The sequence below is a fragment of the Eschscholzia californica genome, unplaced genomic scaffold (assembly GCF_041429995.1).
Source record: "Eschscholzia californica isolate CP2 unplaced genomic scaffold, dmEscCali1.0.p SCAF_6, whole genome shotgun sequence".
In the NCBI taxonomy this organism is placed as follows: Eukaryota; Viridiplantae; Streptophyta; class Magnoliopsida; order Ranunculales; family Papaveraceae; genus Eschscholzia; species Eschscholzia californica.
The window spans coordinates 7636193-7658002 of record NW_028238483.1 but is presented as its reverse complement, the minus strand read 5'-3'; the positions used below and the strand labels follow the sequence as shown (position 1 = coordinate 7658002).

Genomic DNA, 21810 nt, shown 5'->3' with positions numbered 1-21810 from the left:
GTAGTTGGTTTCTAGCTAAAGACTGCGACCCCTAAATCAACCGGACTTGATGATCTTCTTCATAAATTTTCCTATCCGACAAATTGCTCGCGTTGCATCTTTGGTCGAAGGACAACTCCTTCAGACTCACACTTGTACTTAAAACAAGTGCAATGCTCAATTCCCGTGTCAATTTGTATCTCATCTGATACGTCACGTCTTTCAGACTTTCTTCAGACCGAGCACAACTGTCAAAGACAAACAATAAACTTTTTAATATGTTTGAGCGTAGCCACACATTTTCAGTTGCTACTCATCAAGCGGCCTTGAAACACTTTTCCTAATAGAATTAGGATGACACAATTCATTCTTGTACTCCCACTCAACTTCATGTCTATCATGTCCTTCCCAGTATCCGCCTTTATAACCTCCTTTTACGGTGCGACGTTTAACGGAACTAAAGTCGGACATTCCTTACATAAGATGAGTGGAGCACTCATGTTAATCTCTCCAATTTTGTCAATGAAAAGTGTTTGACGTTCATCACGAGTGATGTACTTCTCATTTGAGGGTTATGCAGTGTATAATCTTCATTACACACCCACGTAGTCGATTCAAATACTCCTATTCCTTTAGCCCATGTAACTGCGCTATCTCATCGACCTCACGTGTTAGTCTTCCTTAGTGATTGTTGTCCATGCGACGACCTGGACTAGAGAGATAATAATAAATATTCGAAGTTCACTTAATAGGGTTTCATTCATCAGATCACTTATGTGACAAACCTATTCGGAATGTTTTATTATCAGTGGATTGTCGTTTAAATACTAAACCAAATTTAGACGACTACGTAATAACTAATTTATTTCCGATAATGAGAGTTTGTAAATTTGAGCCTCTTTCATAAAACTCCTTTTACACACTCAATTTACTTGTCAAAGTTTATTCAAAATATACCTCATGCCTTAGACTTGTGTATGTGTCTCATACTTTGTCTTAGGTGACAGTTTAGTTTGACTACGGATGTAGTCAGTTTAAACTTTGTCAATTATCAATTAATTTGAAGATCGCTTTCTTCAACCTTGATAATTTCTAGTAATCTTTATTAGTATTTAGGCTTTATTTCTTTTGTAGAATTTGCAACAGTTCTCGGCTAGAAACACTTTCAGCCTACTTTCCTTTCATGTCTGGAAAGTTTGCTACGATGACTTGTTCAACTTTAATCGGGTGTCTAAATGCTACGATGACTTGTTCAACTTTAATCTTTATTAGTATTTAGGCTTCATCCTACAGTCTTCTAGGATGCTCTTAAGTAGTGTTTCAAATTCTTCAATCCGAATTTGGATATTGACATCATTTCTCTAGATGTCTAAATGCTAATCATGTCCTACATGACCGACTTTATATTTTGTACATATATGTCTCTCTCATGCGTGCTTGCTCATCGGTGTCTTTTGAACTCCGAGTCTTGCAACGCTCTCTGTCATGAGTTTTTGGGTCGAAGTTCTCATAGACTTTTCCGAGTCATGAATCTTTTGAATTTGGACTTCAAGAATCTTTGGCGTACCAAGGATTTTTAATATTATCATCTAATCGATCTATGCTTATACACCTTGTATTCCCAAAATGACATTTTATCCTTTTGTGTGTGGTCCTTTATTGAGTCTGTTCCTGTCTGTTTTATCAACATTTCTATGTTGTACTCAATATTTTGTATGTACTCTGCATACGGACCTGGAAGGTTTGTTACTCCCACTTACCTTCTTGAAATTTCGTGTTTTAAGACTTTCTTCATTCCTTAGGAATCAAACTACTTTGATTACTTTTATGAATTGAAGATTCCAACTCTTGCGTGCTTCAATCCGTTGATGGATTCCCGAAGCATGCGTATACTGGACTTGAAGAATCTTATTCTTCTTGTCTAGTTTTGGGAAACTCTAATGTTTCCATCCTTCTCAGTTTTCTCATCTTGAAAACTAATTTACGTCTTTCGTTGACTAAATTATCAAGCTTCATGGCTTGATGAGTTATGGATTCTATTGTGTTTCGGCTTGATGCCAAAATCTAGAGTCGGTTTCTGTCTCTCTACGCAGGTCTTTTATTTCTTCAGAAAGAATTTAATCTTCTGAGTTCGTGAGATGAACTTTTGACCTTAAGGGCTTTTGAGCAACAATTTGGATTACTCTCAGTAGCTACGTGAGAATTCTTAGCGAATCATATTCGCTATGTGCGGGTAGGTTTTTAGATTCCATCTTTACCTTTTGTTTCCTTTTGTGAGGAACCGCGGTTTACTGTCTTTTAACAGTTTTGTTGCTCTTGGTCGAACTTATTCGGCATGTACAATTTGCATGATTGTTCCTCATCACTCCTCGTGACTTTTCTCATGGTCGAATTAAATCGACTTGTACTTTTCTCCCACTTATTCTTGTAATAATTAGTACCTTGTTACGCTAACTACTACAAGAATACTATCACGAGCAACAAACACTTTGTTCTCTTGATCGTTTATAAAAAAAGCCCAAATTTCTTTCAAAGAAATTGCGTCAGTATTTTAGCTAATTTTTGTATCCTTGTAAAACGTTTTTACACAGGCTTAGCTCTTTAGACAGAGTAGGTAGAGTGAGAAAACGACCCTTTTCTAGAATGTATCCCAAAACATTCGAAAGATTGGCTTAAACCCATCAATGATCGAATCATGCATAGCAGTGTTCTATTACTCCCACTGAATCCACCATCCTCAGATGTGTTCCATAGAGTGAGTTGGGAAACGTTTCTCAACTCCTTTGATGGTTATCAAGTGTTTGACTCAAGTTTTCACCACTCCAAATCTAATCGGATGGCTTAAACTCTCTTGCCAAAGTGATTCTTTACTTCGGTTTGTACTTTGTTTGAACCTTTCAAACATTCCGACTTACACTTGATGACTTGTACATTTCCGTACTTCATTAAGTTTGTCAGGGCACGTATTGAAGTAACTCTCGTTAGCTTCTGCAAGTAAACTTATAAGTATGAGTCCTAATAGATTACTAGTCTCTATGCCTTTCTGATAAGGGTGACTTTGTCAATTCGTCCTTAAGACTTACGCGACAATGCTGAAGTTAACGAGTTTGAATCTCTTGATTTCAACCATTATCAATGTTTAACCTTCAGTTAATTTACCGCTGGTTTAAAACATCATATGTTTCTAGAAGAACAAAATAATTAATATTAAGTTCTAAGCTAGACCAGTGTCTAAAAGAAGGCTTCGATCCCTTTCAGCATCCTTAGCAATATTGCTTCTGCTCCCTCTTGGATCTTTACTCCTTTTAGTCAAGTATGTAGTTCCTTTGAGCTCCCACTGAGCCGCATATCTGGTCTTAAATACCTGATTAAGGGATTCTATGATACTTGCTTAACTTTGTCAACAAGGATACTTGAACCGGAATTCGTAATTCCGTTCCTTTTGTCTTCCAGGTGATAAGGGTAGTTTCCTCTTAAATGGTCTAGTCATTGTTTGGAAACATTCACAGTAATGAGGAACATTCATGATCATGAACTCGACAACTACTTGCCTTTTCATTGATCAAATATTTGTCTCACTTGGCTGACCCTTTGCCCTTTTTGAATCTCAAGAACCCTTTCTTATATTCCTTTTACCAAATCTCAAGAACCTTTCCTAGATTTGATATTCCCGTGTATTCTGTTCAGTTGTTCGTAACAATCTAAGTGACTCATCTAAGGTCTTATCTATCTTTGTTCAATCGACATTGAACTGGGTGATAGATGAATTCTGTTGTCTTCACTTAGGATGACTTTCAGATTGCCTTAGAGGTTTCATACCTCTCCATTTATGACTTCTGTAGGAACTTCTTCCTCAATTTTTCTTAATGGTCGTGCTAGCATCCATTACTCTTCCAAAGAGAATGTTCTACGATTGCTGGCAAAAGGCTTTTGACCTTCTTCGATATGAGTTAACAATGTGATTAGGTATTCTAGTATGCTTTCCTTTTGAATGTGAGAACCATTCTCGGATTCCTTTTTCCATTCTAAGAAGTTGATCAGCACCTCCCTTAGGTGTGATTCAATGTTGAACTCGTTTCCTTGTGTCATCTTAATTCTACATGAAAGAATTGCAAAGTTTTAAACTCGTTATCGTTTTTGAAAAATTCAGTTTTATCCCACATTATTCAATATAAAACCGTCCCCGATTGAATAACGTGATTCCAAGATCACAGTTCTTCGGAGTAAAGCGGACTAGGGCCCTGCCCTCGACTCTGTCGTTCCAGGTGAGCGAACTACTTAACTGATCATACCCTTATGACTCTCGGTTGATATATTTCATTAATGAATGACTAATCTATCTTTTTGCCTCGAGTACCCAAAACTCTTTTCCTGATCTCGTCGAGTGGAACCATTTAGACGTGTAGGCCTCTGCCATAGGCCTATCCGCATTGTCTCGAGGTAGAGATGGTACTCTGCGAAGGTCGACCCACCATCACGAACAAGGGCGCAACAAGTGTCTTAATCTAGATAGGCACTACACTAAAAATTACTTTTGGGGACTTTTACGCTAGTCTGACATGTGTTATAGTGAACTATTTTGCCTAACTAACATCCACGACATAAAGCGTAAATAAGTAAGTAAATGCGCACGAGAAAGTAAATCAGGCACACATGGATCCTAATATGGCCCCTAACCTAGAAAATCTAATATCCTTTGGCATCTTCTTGTTTCATCTTTGGTTCGCCTTAGATCGACATCTTTGAACCTCCATTGATTTCTCCCACTCGCCTTTCGATCTTATCCTCGAGCTTCTTCAATGGACTCATAGACCCTAAACTCTAATTACAAGACTCTAACGATTCGCAGATCGTATAAACTTGAAATTAAAATTAATTACTCCCTCAGTCCCAAAATGAATGACCTATTTTGAAAACTCAACTTATTAAGGAAACATCATTAATTGGTGTTTGACTTTCAAAAATAACATGGTTTTTCCAATTGTATCCTCATTAACTATTTTAATTTACAGTGAAAAAGTTGCACTTACCTTTAAATAAAGTTGTCATTAAATTTATAGTAATGTGTATTATTGGAAAGAGCGAAAAGTTTCTTTCTTTATTTTTAGAAATATGACACTAAAATGGGACAACCCAAAATAGAAATTAGGTCATTCATTTTGGGACGGAGGGAGTACAAATTTGCACCAATCCGTGCTTAAAACAAGAAATAAAAGAAACAATTTCTATGCGCATACTAGTTTCCCACATTCACATCACATGCATTCATATAATATTTAAAGGCTAAGAATTATATATGCATGATTTGTTGACATCTCATGTCACATTACGGACCTTAAGTCTAAATTCAAAGAACTCGTCTAATGGTGCGTTCCGGTTTTATCTTTTATGATTATTAAAATCAATTTTTAGAAAAACACCGTTTTGGGTTTTTGAAAGTCCGGGTCAATTTCGGAAAAAATTGGGTTGACTCTTAACGATTTTCAAAATCAATTTTAAGAAAAACCTATTTCGGGCCTTCGGGTGGACCGGATCAATTTCGGTAAAATTAAGGTGGAATTGGGAGAAAATTTTGACTTTCGTCCGAAAAACTCCCACTCGGGTCAAGACTCGTAAAATTTCGGCCCGTGAATCTAGGTCAAACTCGGAAAGGCCCGGGACAATCCTTGGTCAAGGCCCAAGACCCTAAGGTCACGGCCCAACAAGGTGGTCCGACCCAAAGAGCCCTAAGAAGTGTATAGGTCTGGCCCATGCACCATTCGACCCAAGGCCAGGTGCTCGGGCCGTGCCTAGCACGGTTTGGGCCGAGACTAGGTGTGTCTTGGCCCGGGCCAGACGCATCCTTGCTCTCGGCCCAGGCATAGGACACTTCCTGGCACTAGGCTAGGACGTCAGCCTAGGCCCAGACGCATCTTAGACACGTCTGGCCTAAGGCCGGGCCTTAGATTTTTTCTCGGACCAAAGTCCGAGACCCCTAGGCGGTCCCAGACGCATCCCAAATGCGTCTGGCCTTGGCCACAACTGCTGGCCCATCTCGGACCTAGTCCAAGATGCCCAGAGCACTCCAGACGCGTCAAGGACGCGTCTGGTGGAAGCTTCCTTGCGTCTTGGACAATCCGAGACGCATTCGAGTTACCCAGGGCGCGTCCTAGACGCGCCCTTAACTCGAGATGCGTCTATGACGCTCTCGGGTGCCTCCCAGGGCGCGTCCCGGATGCGCCCTTGACCCGAGAAGCTTTTGTCTCGGTCTGCTGATCGAGACATACAAACGCGTCCTGGTTAGCACCTTATGGAAACTTCTAAAACTAAAACTCTTAGTTTTTTTTTTCTTTTGCTTCTCAAGCATCAAATTCCAACTTTTAGACTCTACTGAAATCCCAAACTTTGGATATCATCCAATAAATGAAAATCAAAGTTTTGAAAACACTTTCCAGTACCGAAATCAATCAAAATTGAATCGTTCACTTTCAATCATCAATCTTTGATAATCAATTTGAAAACTATTGAATCCCATTCAAAACAATCAAATTGAATGTGACACCCCGTGTTCCGAATCACGGTTTGCCCGGCAGTTTATAAAAGAAACTCGGTCTAATACTAACTCAAACCAGTTTCAAATATAAACCCAAGCCAAAACTCTCATTACGGGTTACAAATCAAGAACAAACACAGCGGAAAATTAAATATAGTTTAAACCTTTTGAAAATATGCTCGGAAAATATGTAACCCAAAATAGTTTGCATAAAGAGAAAAACAACTTGAATTCATGTTTATGAATAGTTCACAGAAGAGACTGAATTTGGACAGAGTCTCCTCTATAAATTGAACATATCAAACTTGAAAAACCTGTCAAACATTCATACATATATCAATAAACTCCAACATATAAATAACATCAAATTCATTGTGATAGTGTGCATACTATTTACATGTGTACGATCACAAACAAGTGAGAGAACGATCTTAACTATACTAGATGATACATATATAATATTAACGTTGTGATTGTATCGAAAATATAATAGAAATTATAATCTTACATAATGTGAGCCGTCGAAGAAAACTATGTCACTCCGGGTCACCAATACCTGCAACTGAAAAACAACAAATAGGAATGAGATAACCCGAAGGTCAGCTCAGTAGGATACCTAGACATCCTACCCGCACCACACACATCAACATTTTAATATATTAATAGTTATAAGTGTTACATATATACAGATATATATACAGAGATATCAATATGCACACGAAGCAAAATAATATAGCAAGATAATTCTTCTAGCTTACCAAGATCACGACTGAATACGCCCTCAGTTGGGGTCACCTACTATTCGGCTAAGAAGAACCGTTCGGCCTTTGTTAGTGCGTAGGCAGGCGGCGCCTTATCGAACGTTTGACTACTGCAGTGTACACATGGATCCACGTAATACCCCGGTAAGAGCTTCCGTAACTCTCCCTTCGTCATCATCGCCCATCGGGCTGGCTTGTGATCTCAATACGCATCGAATAGTAAATCTCACCCAAACAATGATACGCTTAGAATATGTCATGACTTACCCAGACGACTATAAGAGCATCGTCGTGTAGCAGAGCCATATACCCACGACGATACAATTATCTCATCTTGAGGCGCGTCTTATCTCCGGCCAGATCTGACGCTTCCTCGCAAGGTAACTCATTGACCATTCGAAGAATACCCAAACATATGCATGAACCTATAATAGTATTAAATGATCTGATAGGCTCCCAAAGCTACAAGAACAGAGCTCTCCCTAAAGGTCCCATCAACCAAAAGGAGAAGAGCGTTCTCATGTCTCAAGGTAGGGTAAACCCTGTTTAAAGCCAAGCTTTTACAAGTGTCCACTTTCAGGGAATTAGTATTTTCTTATTAAGAAAACTCGGGTAAACACCCTCTTTCATTTCGGTGAAAACATTGTAAGTATCATTCACAACAGAATTCAAACCACACACACCAGTGGTTTAGAAGAATAAATAAACAAGCATGGCATTGGGTCAGTCCCCTAATCACTCCAAGGGTCGGAATACCCCAACTCCCATCCTCTCCGGACCCCATTCCGGGTAAACTAGAATGGTCGTTACCAAACGGCTGGCCACGCACCGAGTGTAACCCTTGACATAATTCATGGCTAATCCATAACATAAAAATAAACAAGGGGACCAACCAATGCCCGTGGTAAAATAACCATTACACGTAACACAGATCAAGCGATTCCGCCTCCATGTTATACACGCAGCTCAAGCGATTCCGCCACCACGTGTTTACAATTCACACAAAACGATCACACAGATCAAGCGATTCCGCCTCCATGTGATTATTTTTCAGAAAAACCAATTTGTTTTGAAAAGAGAAACATCCATAACATAGAGTGCACCACATACAGACATATCATACCATATCATATCATAAATTGAACTAGAGAACTATAAAAAGAAGAAAAACGACTATATATATATATAATGGTGAAACGGGGAATACCCGTGCTCCAAGTAAGATTCGTAGGATCCTACCTCTTCTTGCGCTTCCAATGGTGCTCCTGACTAAGCTCCACTTCTCCTCGAACTCCCTATTGTAGTTCATTAGTTCTACTGAAATATGAAAGGACAAAACGGTCATTTGACAGTTACATAACTGTCAAGACTCCTCTTGCAAAGCAAGAATGCATAAAATGAATGAAACTATACTAGGAATGTCCCATCGGTACTATAGAGTCCACTGAGATGTTCCATCGAGCACTTGAAATATATACAAATCAACCAACCAACTTCCCATAAATTCTATTGTACATTTCCGAGTCTTCATAAGCTGACAAATTATATAACGAACTCAATACCATGAAGCTAGAACTATCAAATCATAAAATTACCCCAACGTTACGAATCCATAACTCAAACTATCCATTTAGGTGAAATATGACATAGTTCGGGTAACCATTTCTATTCCAATTCATTTCCAAACTATTCCAAATATGAAACTCGAAGACTAAAATAATTCGGCAGCACCCTTTCTATATTTGGACACCCCGAATTAGTCCATTATCTCTTAAACATGTTTCTGAACACAAATCATTCGAAGAAATATAACTATAACTATCCCAAATAGTTCTAAATTACGAACCCAAGAGATATTAGACCCAACTATACAGTTATCGAAATAACTATCGTAAACTCACCAAAAACGGACGAAATAGAAAATTCTAAATGGATAGATATGTAAAACAAGTCGAGTGGAATTACCTGGAAGAAGTTTTATAGATTTCGGACCAATATTCGCGAAGAAATCGACGACAAAAACTTGAGACACTTTTACGGCCAAAACGGTTTGCTTCTTACCGCTCACGGTTGGAATTGATTTTGCCTCTCAAAATAGAGAAATGGGTAATTGGGTTTAAAGGGGAATGGTAATTTGGGTTGGTGACGTGGGCAACCATATGGTGGGTGAGTGTAAAGTGGGAAATGAATTAAAAATTCATTTAAATAAAGTGGGCTGATGGTTTTCTATCCAAAACGGTTTGGGCACCAAGTGTCACCCATGCAAAGGCCATGTTTACATACAACTCATAAGCAAGTCCATAGATTTGACCGGATTGCAAAATAGCCACTAAAATCAAAACAAGTTGTAGATTTAGCCCTTATCTTGACTTGCCCCAAATGTAAAATAGTCCTTCTAGTAACCTTTAAAACACGGGATGTTACATTGAATGTCTAAAACACTTTTAGACAAAACTATCAAGCTAATCAATCATGGATTAGTCGGAAACTTAGCAAAAATTAGTTATTTGCAAGAGGCTCTGACGCCACTGTTGTGAATTGGTGGTGTCTACTGATGTCGTTAGCGAAATCTCAGACATCACATGTCTAACATTAGTATCACAGGATCACATGCATAAACTAATAATCAACTAAGAGTTAGAGATTACATTAATCGCTAGTTTTTCCAATCGCTTTGAGAAGACCCCTAAATCAACCGGACTTGATGATCTTCTTCATCAGTTGTCCTATCTGACAAATTGCTCGCATTACATCTTTTGTCGAAGGACATCTTTTTCACTTCAATCTGTAGAACTCTTTCGTTTTATGTTCCTAATTTTTTGTATTTAAGGAGTTCTTTGTCCTTTTTTTTTCTCTTACGACTTTCAATATTTGAAAAATCTAATTTTATTATTTGATTTTTTGTTAGTTTCTGTGTTTCCATTACTAATTCGGAGAAAAATCTTCTTCTTTTGTATGTGCCAGATGTGTGAGGTGTGGGTGCACGTCAAGGTCGAGCATACACTCAGACACGCATGTATAGTGGTTTCTATTTCTTTTCCACTTGGGATCACACAGGTATTTGTGATTCGCATAGTTGCTAATACAGATACCTGCATAATGTCGGATGGGGAAGGATGGAAACCACGGTACATGAACGTCTGAGTGTATATGCTCGACCCCGACTTACATTCAGACACCTCACACATTCTAGCATATTGTACTATAACGACGTTAATCAAAAGGGATCCACTGCGCATGTAGGGTGCGGTGGACACCTAGTAATAATTCGTATGGTATAGACGGGCTAGACTTATTTTCTCAACTGAAACAGCCGAAACGTCTTTTACCAAAATGGATCCAAAGACCAATTGAAATGCAGAAATAAAATTTTCTAATCTGAAGTTGATTAAGTCTTATATTCAATCTAATATGTCGAAAAAAGGTTGTGTGAGTTACCTATATTATATATTGAGAAGGATACGACTAGCTGTCTTGATTATTCGGTGATTATTAATGACTTCGCATCTAAAAACGAAGATGAACAAAATTTCAGTGATTGTAATTATAAAAGAACTATTATTATTATATAAATATGATGAAAATATTGTGGGGTACTTATATTTTTCTTTGTATTATTACGAGATAAAATACAAAAAAAATCTATATAATAAAACAGAAGGGAAAACGATGACTGGGACAAACATCTTTATTTAATTATGCATATTATTTGGAAACCCTTCATTATTTACAAAGTGATCCAATTAATTTTAATTTAGAAGTTTTTTACGTTATTTTAGTAAGATAGTTTGGATTTTACACTTCGGTCCACAATTATACCCTGGTTACGGTTAAGTTCCTCCGCAAAAACAAGCTGCCAAAATGATTCACGTAATTTACAATTAGGTCCACAACTATCCCGTGTTTAAGGTTAAGTCCCTTCGCAAATACTAACTTGAAAACCCTTAATTTACACTTCGATCCACAACTATACCGTGTTTACGGTGAAGTCTCTGAAAGAAAATGATCTGCACCATTGATCCTCTCAACTAATAATTTGAGTTTGAACCAACTCGTTGGTTTCTCTCGGCATTTTTTTTCTCCTACTAAAAAAAATGATTTGCTATATGGTAAACCACTTGTATCAATACAAAAAAGTGTAAATTTGGGTTATATAAATAATACAAAAAAATAATAACTAATTAAAAATCTCTATCTCTCAATAAAATTTAACAATAAATTTCGTAACATTTGTTTGATACAAATGTCCGTGCCGTAGGGCACGGTATACCCTAGTAACTATAAAAACCACATTTTTGGACCTCTGCTTTGGAGCACCTAAAAGTCAAGGGCCGCCTTGACACTCCGTAATCATTGTGTTAGTGACTGATTGACAATCTTCAATTGATTTTTTCCTTTTCCTCTCCTGTGCGATTATGGGCGAAAAACATTATGTTGCCGGTTGTCTTGGAAGCCAGCCACAAAACCCTAGTGCCTGGTTCCACCCCAATCGACCACGGGATGTTTCCTGGTGCGGATTGTCGTGGGAATGGATCAGGAAACCCTAGAGGACGGTAGGGGGTGTCTATAGAACAGCCCAATTAAAAGTTAACGTCGGGGCGCCTTTGGAATGCTTAATCACTTTCTCTTTCGTACCTTTAAACTTGAATCAAATTCTAGGGTTTTTGCGAAGAAGAAGAAGAAGCTGAACCTGAATTAACTATTTTTCGTGAAGTTCTTCTTCATATTACCTCTATAACTGGTTTTCAAACCCTAATAGTAGTTATACGACTACCTTCACACCAGTTTATCTTTGTTTGTCATTGTTTATTTATCTGGTAATAGAATCATGGTGCGTCCTAAGAAAAATGCATCTAAAAAGCAGCAGAAAGGCGGTATTGATTTCAAAGTAATCATTTTTCTTACTCTATACCTCTTTATTCACTCAATTTTAGATGCACTTTTAGGGTTTCTGTTTAACTTATTAAAATACTTATATTCATGATTGAATTTGCAGAAAATAAAGCGGAAGATTGGAAGGAAACTACCGCCTGCTAAAAATTCAACAAATACTGAAATAAAATCTAAAGGTATTTAATAACAAAATTGTTCTTTTAACTTACAGTTTAGAGTAGTAGTCTTTAATGGGTTTGAGTAGTTTTTGTCAATACTGATTAGAAAAATGTTATTATGAGTTTAATGGAACAGCAATTATTCTTCCTGAACAAAGTGTGGCATCAGAGAGATTAGGTTTAGCTCTGAGTAGAAAGGGGTTAAGTTTGAAAGAACTACTTCAGCAAACATCTCATCATAATGGGAAAGTTCGAAAAGGTAATTCCTTATGGATATATGATTTTTTGACAGTAATCTGGTGGAATTAAGGGCTAACATTTAAAATTATCTCTTTGATATAGATGCATTGATTGGTATTAGGGATTTAACCCATAAGCATCCAGAAGAGCTGAGAGTGCACAAGCTTGCTATAATAGAGAAGCTTCGTGAACGAATAAGTGATGATGATAAAGTTGTTAGGGAAACATTGTATCAACTTCTGAAAACTGAGATTTTTCCTGGTTCCATAGAGGTAAGTCAAGACGTCCTTACTTCTGAAAACTGAGATTTGTTAATTAGATATCTGGATGATGACATGAAACATTGTGCAGTTATGACTTGTTCTGTTCAAACCCCATTAGATTTTACTGATTATCAACGAACATGGAAGCAGAACCTAAGTTTTGAACTTTGATTATTCTGTCGTAATCACTAATTAAAATTTAAGTTTCTTATGTATTGATCATCATGGGCATCTCTTCTTTTTGTTATGACAATACTCTGATTTTTAATCACCATTAGCACTCGAGTGTCTTGTAAAATGTGTCTGTACTCAGCTCACAAATTTGATCTCTATTTTTCCCCAGGATATATCAGGACCATTTGTCTCTTTGATAATGGCATATATTTTTAATGCGATGACACATTTAGCAGTTGATATCCGCTTGATGGCTTTCAAATTTTTTGATCTTGTTGTTCAGCACTATCCATCTTCATTTTTATCTCATGCTGAAAAGGTATGTTAAACATCTATGAGTACAAGTTTTGTTATTTTGTTGCTAAAGTTGCTGGCTGTGCTGCAGTTTTGATGGTTAGTGTCCTCGAAGTTGATCTCAAAGATAACAGCATACCCAACTATTTCCTTTATATAGCACTATCAAAGAAACTCTTGGGCGTATGTAATTCTTTGAAGTGAGGTTGTTAGTGAGTGTTTTCTGTATGAAGACCTGCACTATTTTTTTTAATTACGTATGAGCCCATTGTGTAGAGTTGACCTTAGGTTTTTTAGAAGCTCGATTATCCAATTTTGGCTGTCTTTATGAGGGGCCTGATTAACTTTGCATACTTAGGTACTTGTGATCATGTGAATTCCTTAGGCTGTCTGTCGTTAAACCATTAGAATTACAAGCCTAGACTCTAGAGAGGACGGCTACTAGATTTAGCATACAAATATCAAACTAAACCTACTGAAGCGTACATGAATAATGGTGAGCACTGATCCAGAATAATGACATGAAGTGAAAGGAAAATACTTTTTTAACGCATTGTATTGATCTGATATGTTTTTTCCATCATTTCTGCATGCAACAGATTCTTCAGAATTATGGCGACATTCTGCGAAAGAACCACATATTTTTAGATGACAAGAGTAAACTAAAGAACGCCCTAGCTGGACTAGTTCGCTGCTTGTCACTGTTGCCTTCTATTAACAGACAAGATGACTCATCACATGAGATTGTAGGTTACAGTTTGCCCTCCATTTTATGTTGAGAATTTTGGTAGGCTTGTATCGTGATCCGTTCTATAAATTTTCTTAAAGCCCCTTCGGAGTTGAGATTCTATTCACTTTTTTGCATTTGATTGTTGACAACTTGTTACTTTATGATGTATCGATCCTTTTGGAAATATGCCATGACCTAATACCGGTGCCAACTTCATTGATCAAATAGCTGGCAGCTAATTGTGGATTGTTCCGTTTCAAAAGAAAAAAAGAGAATTATGGATAGTTATATTTGCTATTATGTTTAGAGACTTAGAGTACTGATGTCCCTGCTCGATATATTTCTGGCACTACCGTTAACCTAGTAACTACTTGCAAGTTAGAGGTTTACTGCACCATTTGTGATTAGTTGAACATCTTGATATTGTCTTGTTGAAAATGATTGCCTGAACTCCGGTGTTTTTTCTTGAACTTATTTAATTTCCTTAAAAGCTAATGGAATAATGAATTTAAAAGGGAAGATGTAATTGCTACAAGTCTAATTTTATTATGGTAATATGGTGACCATTGGTTGTTGGATTTGCATATTGCTGGTTACACCTTCACCTATTTATATAAATTTGAACAACCGCTTGCTTACTGATCTGATCAAAACAATCAGAGCCTTACTTCTCCTTTCCTGGTTCTCTTACACTTATTATTAATGATTACTACTCGCGGAGTCTGAACTGGTTGGTGAAAGCAACCTGGTGGATGTTCGATTACAGAGGATCTCACTTAATTGCTTGAATTTTACATTCGTTTTGAGTGTTGCATTTCAAACCAGATAATAAATAAATAGAACAATGACTTTACCTTAAGGTTATTACGCTTTTTTTGTTGCTTCTTATTACTATTATTACTCAGTCTTTAGAAGCCTTTTGACTGTAGTTTTCAGCGTAAGATGCAACTAGTTTTGATATACTTTCTGATTACCAGTAGTGTTTCTTTACTTTGTTAGATCAATAATGAAATGAGGGCACTGCATGCGTTCGAGCCAGAAGCACCTAAGGAGCATACCGGTATGTGCATCAATGATGGATAATGGTTCTTTTGCTTTTTGATGGTTATCTTCATATCTACTTTCTACCCATTTTAAAGAACTTCCTTTGTCAGTTTGTTGGATATCATTATTAATGTCTAAATATGTAGTATTAGAATGACTACCTATGAAGCATCATGAGGTTGATTGGGTGCATAGAGTTTCCTTGAAATAGTGTATTGTGGTGGACTGGTTTTTTAAGAACTCCTGTATTAGTGGTTGATTCTCTTTAAGAAATGAAGTCAATGAATCCTTACCATGTTTTGCAGGGTTTTCTTCTATTGGTCAGACACTTGAAGTCCTTTTGCCAGTTTTGCTCAACTGTTTCCAAGAACTTATTCCTTCAGTTCGCGCGATGCCACAAGTTGATGCTCAGTCATTTGATTGTATGTCATCTGCACTTCACTGCATAGATATTGCAGTAAGATTCTTTATGTATGGGAATGGAAGTCGCCAAGCGGGTGGTGAAGTTTTTGTTCCTTCTATGACTAAAGGAGCTGATGTAATAATCTCGGGGAAAGGTACCTTGATAATGTTACTGAAGAAGTTCCTGGAAGCTTTTCCCTTGGTTCCTGTTCACCATTCTACAGAAAAGGTGGGTCCTTGAGAAGAGGGTGTCATGCATCATTCTAACATATTTGTAGGAGTTTGGGTCATCTGTGCCTCTTATCTTTCTAGGCAGTGAGGGTGGTATTTGTCTGTCTAATAATTTCCTCTTAGAATTTTTTGCTATCCGGTATGTTCTTGTACAGTTTCCTTAGTTCAGTTGCTACCGCCGGCCTTAGAATTGATTTGATCACATCTTATATATATTCCTTCAACACAAGATAGATCACAGGGAGGACCTCAAACACCTAATTTAGATCAACTGCTTGTCGAAAGCGCCTTTTGTCGAAGTTCATAATTCAGTTCAGTACTTGCGAAATGTTCAGTTACTCGAATTTATTTACACAAATATTTGATTATTGGGGCCAAGTTTAACAAAATTAATTTGTTTTGCGGAAGGGAAAGGTTTATCATCAAAATATGTGTCATTTGCAGGAATTGTGATTTGCAAAGTATGATCATACAGCAGTGCTTCTGCTTCATCCTTTTCACTAACTATGTTTATTTTGAATGATAAATAACTCAATTTGATTATTTTGTTTCTAAGTGACTACTCTGTCCTTTGTACAAAGCTGTTGTCGGTCTTTGGTAGAGGGATCGTTACGTGAATTAGCGAACACTCTCCAGGATCTTGATTTTTGTTCTTCCGTTGGCATTATTGTTACTTGCCGCTCACTCTGCCTAACAATATCATTTGTGCAGGATCATGATAGATATTATGCTCTGAATGTCGAAATAGCTGAAGTCCTTATCCACTTAAGTGAAATCGTTGATCCCCGTGCTATTTTGGTAGAAAAATTCCTAGCTTTCATCGAAAGTGCGTTGTCTGAACAGGTTGGCTTTTATCCATTACATTCTCTCTGTTACCTAGTTGAGATTGGTCATTATTAGTTCTTATTGTTTTGGGTTTTTCACCAACCTCATGTGCTTCTTTTGTTCTCATTTTGGCCTTACTGATCTCTCTTGTAACTGTTTGGTCACCTCATGACTGTCTCACTGAACCAATGTCAGTATCAGGTTCTTCATTCATCATTTATAAAATCAAATGTTTCTTTTCTGCTTATTTTTCTGGATTAAACTGGTTTTCTTTAGCAGCTTGACTTCATTTTGATGGAGCATAGGTTTAATTTTGTTAATCTGTTTCTAATCAATGAGTGTTGTCTTTTTCAAGATGTCCTGTAAAACGCGGTCTAGTAGATCAGTCCGTGAAAAGCATGTAGTTACTTTGCTTCCTTTTGTTCCACAACTTGTATCACAAGTGACAAGCGTCTGGAAGTTTCGTCTTCTACAGGTTCGGTTTCTCTTTTCTTTTTCTCCCTTAAAAAACTCATCACTTTTATTTCTAGACGCTAAACACTGCTTCTTTGTCATCAAGGATTTGTCATTATTTGATTTATAAAGGGGTATATATATATATATATATATATATATATATATATATGTAAACCCCTTTATACTAATGGCCATTTTAAAGGACTAGCAAATTCTATGTTTGTTTATAATCTCTCTTCAGTGCATTAAGGAAGTGCGCAACTGCCTTGACCGATCGTGATACCCTTGGGAGAAATAAGCTATTAATATAGATCGCATCACTTTCTCTTCTTCCTTTCTCCCTTTGTTGTGAGTAAAAGAAATTGGGGTGTCGAATTTCTCCCCCATCTCACTTTCCTTTTAATCTGGACCGTTGAAGAAAAGTTGGATAATAGTCATAATTTAGCTATAGATAAATCTGAATTGTCAAATGTCATTGCTTAAATTAAATCTGAACCGCTAGTTAGCAAAGATTAAATGACCATTAGGATTCAGAATTGATCAACTATCTAGACTCAAGTAATTTAAGCCTTTTTTCAGGATTATCTAGCATGTTCTTTATAATTTAGAAGTTCCTCTATGGTTTTAGGTCTCACCAAATTTTCAATTTATACAACTTTGATTGCAGGCATTTACTGACGTATTTAAAGGTTCCAAACCAGATTCCTCCCTGAAATTAGCCTGCTTATCTGCAATAGAAGAAATGCTAGTTCCGGTAATCTCTCGTTCCGTTCTTTTAAGTGAAAAGGGTTTGTTTTTTATGTCTAATTGGTATGCTTTTATTTTGTTATCCTACTGCCTGTATGTGACTGTAACGTAGTTTATCATATTCCTATGCAAGGCAGATGTTTCTAAACCCCTTCTTTGACTTTCTTGTTGCAAGTCCTACAGGCAAGATACAGTAGTTTTAGATACAAATGAGCCGGAAGTTTTAGGTTACCAGATAAGTTGGATTCAGGAGCTTCCTCGGTTGCTGATCCAGTTGGGTGATAAACACCCTTTGTCTTCTAAGGTATGAATTTGTCTGTCTTATTTTGCCGGTACACAAAAACCTATATTCTCTTTCCAGATTTTTGGTCATTAAAAGAGGGTATTTCAAATACTTGAAATGCTGGTACTTTTCTTTTCTTGGCATGTAATAATCCAAAGCTTTTCATATTTTCTACATTTTCTCATTGAAATCCTCTTTGCAGTTTATTTTACATCTTCAACTTCGCCTGGGGCAATGCGCTTCCATGAACTCGCCTCTTGCTTGGGAGTACGATAACATGCAAAATTCGTTAATAGAGTTTTACAGTATACATCCGGATGATGCCAGAAATGAAGGTAATCAAGTGATTGTTAATTTAAATGGTTTCTTAGCCATATAAATCATAACTTACCTTCTCTGTTGGACTTGCTCTCCTTATTCCAGAAATTGTAACACAATATGGTCCTTTCGTAAAGCTCCCGAGAGATTGCCAGGAACTTGCAGTTTCTTCCTTATATTATTTCTCCAATTTGGATCCACTTCTACTCCAGTCAGTAGCCTCGTGTTGCCTGTGTGAGTACTACATCCTTTTCTGTTCTAGCAACTTATCTAATAGTGTTGAAGTAACTGCCTGTAAGATTCAGAGCAGGACTGCTTTTTCCCTTCTAAAAGAGCTGCATGCTATTGCTCTACGTGTTCTGTATTTTTAGACTTTTTAGTCAATGCCTTTTTTGGTTTGTTGGTTTGTCAGAGTTTTTCCTACAGACCTTTGTTTACTTACCAAAATATAGGTTGAATGGAAAGGGTTTTCGCTTTTGGAGTATCCTGAGTTATGTACTTTAAATCGTTAACTCTTTTCTCTGTCCCTTTCTTTTTGTGTATGAACAACAAATATAACAAGTTGAACTGTGCTTATAGTTAGCATGAACTCTATAATTTCTAACTGTTAGTGGTTTTAACTCCTCTTTTACCATCCATAGCTACTTTATATATCTCTTACCTAATAGTGCTTAGCTAGGGATTGGTTCACGACTTCACGTTTTAATCCGAGTCCGTACGCCTTTCTCATTACCTTTTCTGATGTGGAAGCAGGTAACTGTTTGGAACCACATGTCCTCATACGGATCGTAGAGGTACTCCATTCATCCTATAAGGCTGGGCACATACAGATTTCAGACCACATCAGTTTTCTTTTCACCTTACTCTCGCGTTTTAAAGTTATCCCCGGTAAGCTGGCTTCACCTATTCTATTTCCTGTAACTATTTTCTCTTAATTTATCTTTTCCTAGTTTATATATGCTGTTCAGTTAACTTCCCATTTGACAAATGACTTTATAGTTGCAGAAAATTCCAGTTCTGTCACAGAGGACAATGAAAAGGTTTCAGACCGTGAAATCTTCAAGGCGGTGACAGATATTGTCTGTTCTTACCTGTCTCAAATTGGCGACGACACTCTTATTTTTCAGATTTTACAAAAAAATATCATCAATGAGTTGGTAAGTTCACTGAATTGCTTTTTATTGCTATGCTAGAGAAATTAGAGATCTTTCTTACTTATCCTTTTCTTCGTCAGATCCTATAACATTTTCCTGAACTGTTGGATTTGTTAAGGGTTTGGCCCGAAGAGATGCAGCCTTGACCTCTTATCTTGTGCTTCAATTTCAGTCTCAAAACCTACCTTTGGAGAACAAGCGTATTTTGCTCAGACTACTTACTCTAATGGACTCAAAACAGACAATACTTCCACAGGACAGTGTTAGCAATTTAGCCAACTCCCTTTTCCAATACTTGATCGACGTTGCATCTGTAAGTACTTCTTCAACTAAACGTTTCAATCTAATTTTCTTCTTCTGAACTTTTTCTCTTTGTATACTGAGAGTGAATTGTACTTTTTTTTTTGTTCCTTGGTGCAGTATATTCCAGAAAACATTGACAAGTCTGAAGACAATGATAAGATTCGCAGTTGTCAATACTATTTTGTTCCCTGTTTTTTCCTCTTTTATAGAAGCGATAAACTTCTATCTCTTGTGTTAAACTTGATGGGGTCCTCAATAGCTGAAGTTATGTCATCCAATTCTAAGCGTGCCACTGTTTCTGGCTTTGATCAGTCAAGTAGGATTTGTTCAATCGCTTCTATCGTACTATTCCTGCACAACGAGGTGAAACTCCAGCAAGTTTTTTCTTCATGTAAATCAGGAATGAACTGTATTTTACAGAACTTGCAATCTGTAAAGGTAAGCTTCTTGCTTAGGCATAATATAATGAAAACGGTTATGGATAAGTACGCCGAACTTAGAATTCCAATAATTTCTTCGAAATGTTTTCTGGAAGTTATCAAATATAGTATTAACCTGTCCTTTTCGTAATCACTATCACTCGATTAGAGGCTTGTATGAGAAATCAAAGGGATTAGTGTGCCGATGAATGACTGGTTATATACTTCTATTTTAATGCAGTCTTCAACAGAAATAAAGATGAATATTGAAGAAAGACAAAAAGTAAAACATGCATATGATCAACTTGTGACTATTCAAAAGAGATATAATGCTTGAGTTCACTGAAGATCTCAGTGAAATTTCTGAAGCTGGAGGACTACTTCATGTAAGTCTTCGCATTTTATTTGCTCATCATTTGGTTCAGTATCATCAAACCATCCATGTGTGGTAGAACTGCTCCTCGTTCTCCTGAGTATCACGTTTATTTTCTTTATTTGAATGACATTCTCTATTTTTTTTATTTCCACATTGAACACCATGCCTCAGTTATATAACGTTGAACATTGATCTAGCAAAAATTTATTTCCCATTCTAACAGTGATTAGCCTATTCTTTATATTGCAGTGACTCGGCCATTAATGAGTAACAGACAGCATCATGAAACTGGTATTAACTTACCAAGTATAAAGAGTTCAGCCATTTAAGTGTATAAGCGGGTAGACTCTCAAGCGTTCTCCTCAATTATACTGCTTCCTAATTTTTGTAAATAGTTTAGCAAATACTCAAATTTTTTTATTTTATTTTTAAGTGAAATCTGCGATTTTGAAGTTGTTGACATCAGCAGGTGTAGAGGTTTCATAGAGCTAGTATGGTCAAGAGAGTGAACGAACTGTAGAAGTATTGAGCAAGACCCGTGTCTTTCCATTAATCTATCGTGTTATTTACAAAGTATCATATCTTGTAAAATTTTAATCAGATTGCTTTTTCGGCTTTTCCTATAAGTTTGATTAGATTGAGTGGTATTTATAAATGATCCATGAGGTGTTATGGCAGTCCAACTATGGTCGTCTTAAGAGAGCCTAGGGATTCTTCATTGGATCTGGATTATGACTATGAGAATGACCTCAATGGGGCAGTGGACTCGGTTGAATATGGTTTGATTAGACACGACCGAATACAAACGTTGTAGGTGGATTTGGTGCAATCGAGCCCTTATGTCCGGCCCGAATCGGAGGCCCAAGATGACATGCCTAATGGTCCTATCTCATATAGGAGGCCTCTAGAGAAGTCAGACGACTGGAATGGACCAAGTCTCCGACAAATTATTGGAGCTAGGAAGAGATCTTGTACATGTTTTTCGTTCATCTATTGGGTGTGCTTGCGGTATTTTCTGTATTTGGGATCCAACTTTCCTCGTTTTATACGTTTTTGTTGGTTTTTTTTTTCTGAGTTTAGTTTAATGATTCTTACGTTTTGAGAGACCTTTTAATCTGAGTTCTCTTCTTCTACGAAAGGAAGAACTCGTTAAATATAATCGATTCAGTTTTTGTCGCAAGAGGGCCAACACACTGGTATGGGAAGCTATCAGAGGCCTCGGCAGGGG

General features: G+C 37.1%; 1 protein-coding gene across 4 annotated transcripts; it reads left to right on the top strand.

Annotated features, from left to right (window-relative positions):
- The first annotated feature begins 11580 nt into the window (after positions 1 to 11580).
- LOC147531532 (uncharacterized) lies at positions 11581 to 21155 on the top strand. 4 transcript variants are annotated; one of them, XR_015227421.1, is made up of 21 exons: positions 11680 to 12160; positions 12269 to 12341; positions 12460 to 12582; positions 12666 to 12835; positions 13170 to 13319; positions 13894 to 14040; positions 15024 to 15084; positions 15374 to 15699; positions 16413 to 16544; positions 16882 to 17001; positions 17650 to 17736; positions 17905 to 18033; positions 18215 to 18347; positions 18436 to 18564; positions 19084 to 19218; positions 19336 to 19487; positions 19657 to 19797; positions 19905 to 20225; positions 20448 to 20592; positions 20832 to 20923; positions 21052 to 21155. XR_015227421.1 is itself a non-coding variant. In XM_086646961.1 (20 exons), the coding sequence occupies exons 1-19, from the start codon at positions 12101 to 12103 to the stop codon at positions 20541 to 20543; spliced, it is 2691 nt and encodes an 896-aa protein (XP_086503087.1). In that variant the 5' UTR covers positions 11581 to 12100; the 3' UTR covers positions 20544 to 20592; positions 20832 to 21155. The 4 variants fall into 4 exon arrangements, 2 of the variants coding, with proteins under 2 accessions (XP_086503087.1, XP_086503088.1); XR_015227420.1 differs by having other exon boundaries at positions 11764 to 12160; positions 19330 to 19487; XM_086646961.1 differs by having other exon boundaries at positions 11581 to 12160; positions 19330 to 19487; positions 20832 to 21155.
- Positions 21156 to 21810: the final 655 nt, after the last annotated feature.

Coding starts and splice junctions, on each gene's coding strand:
- LOC147531532 (XM_086646961.1), top strand. CDS start 12,101: ATGGTGCGTCCTAAGAAAAATGCATCTAAAAAGCAGCAGAAAGGCGGT. Junction 17,002..17,649: donor GGAAGTTTCGTCTTCTACAG/GTTCGGTTTCTC, acceptor CTTTGATTGCAG/GCATTTACTGACGTATTTAA. Junction 19,219..19,329: donor GCGTTTTAAAGTTATCCCCG/GTAAGCTGGCTT, acceptor ATGACTTTATAG/TTGCAGAAAATTCCAGTTCT.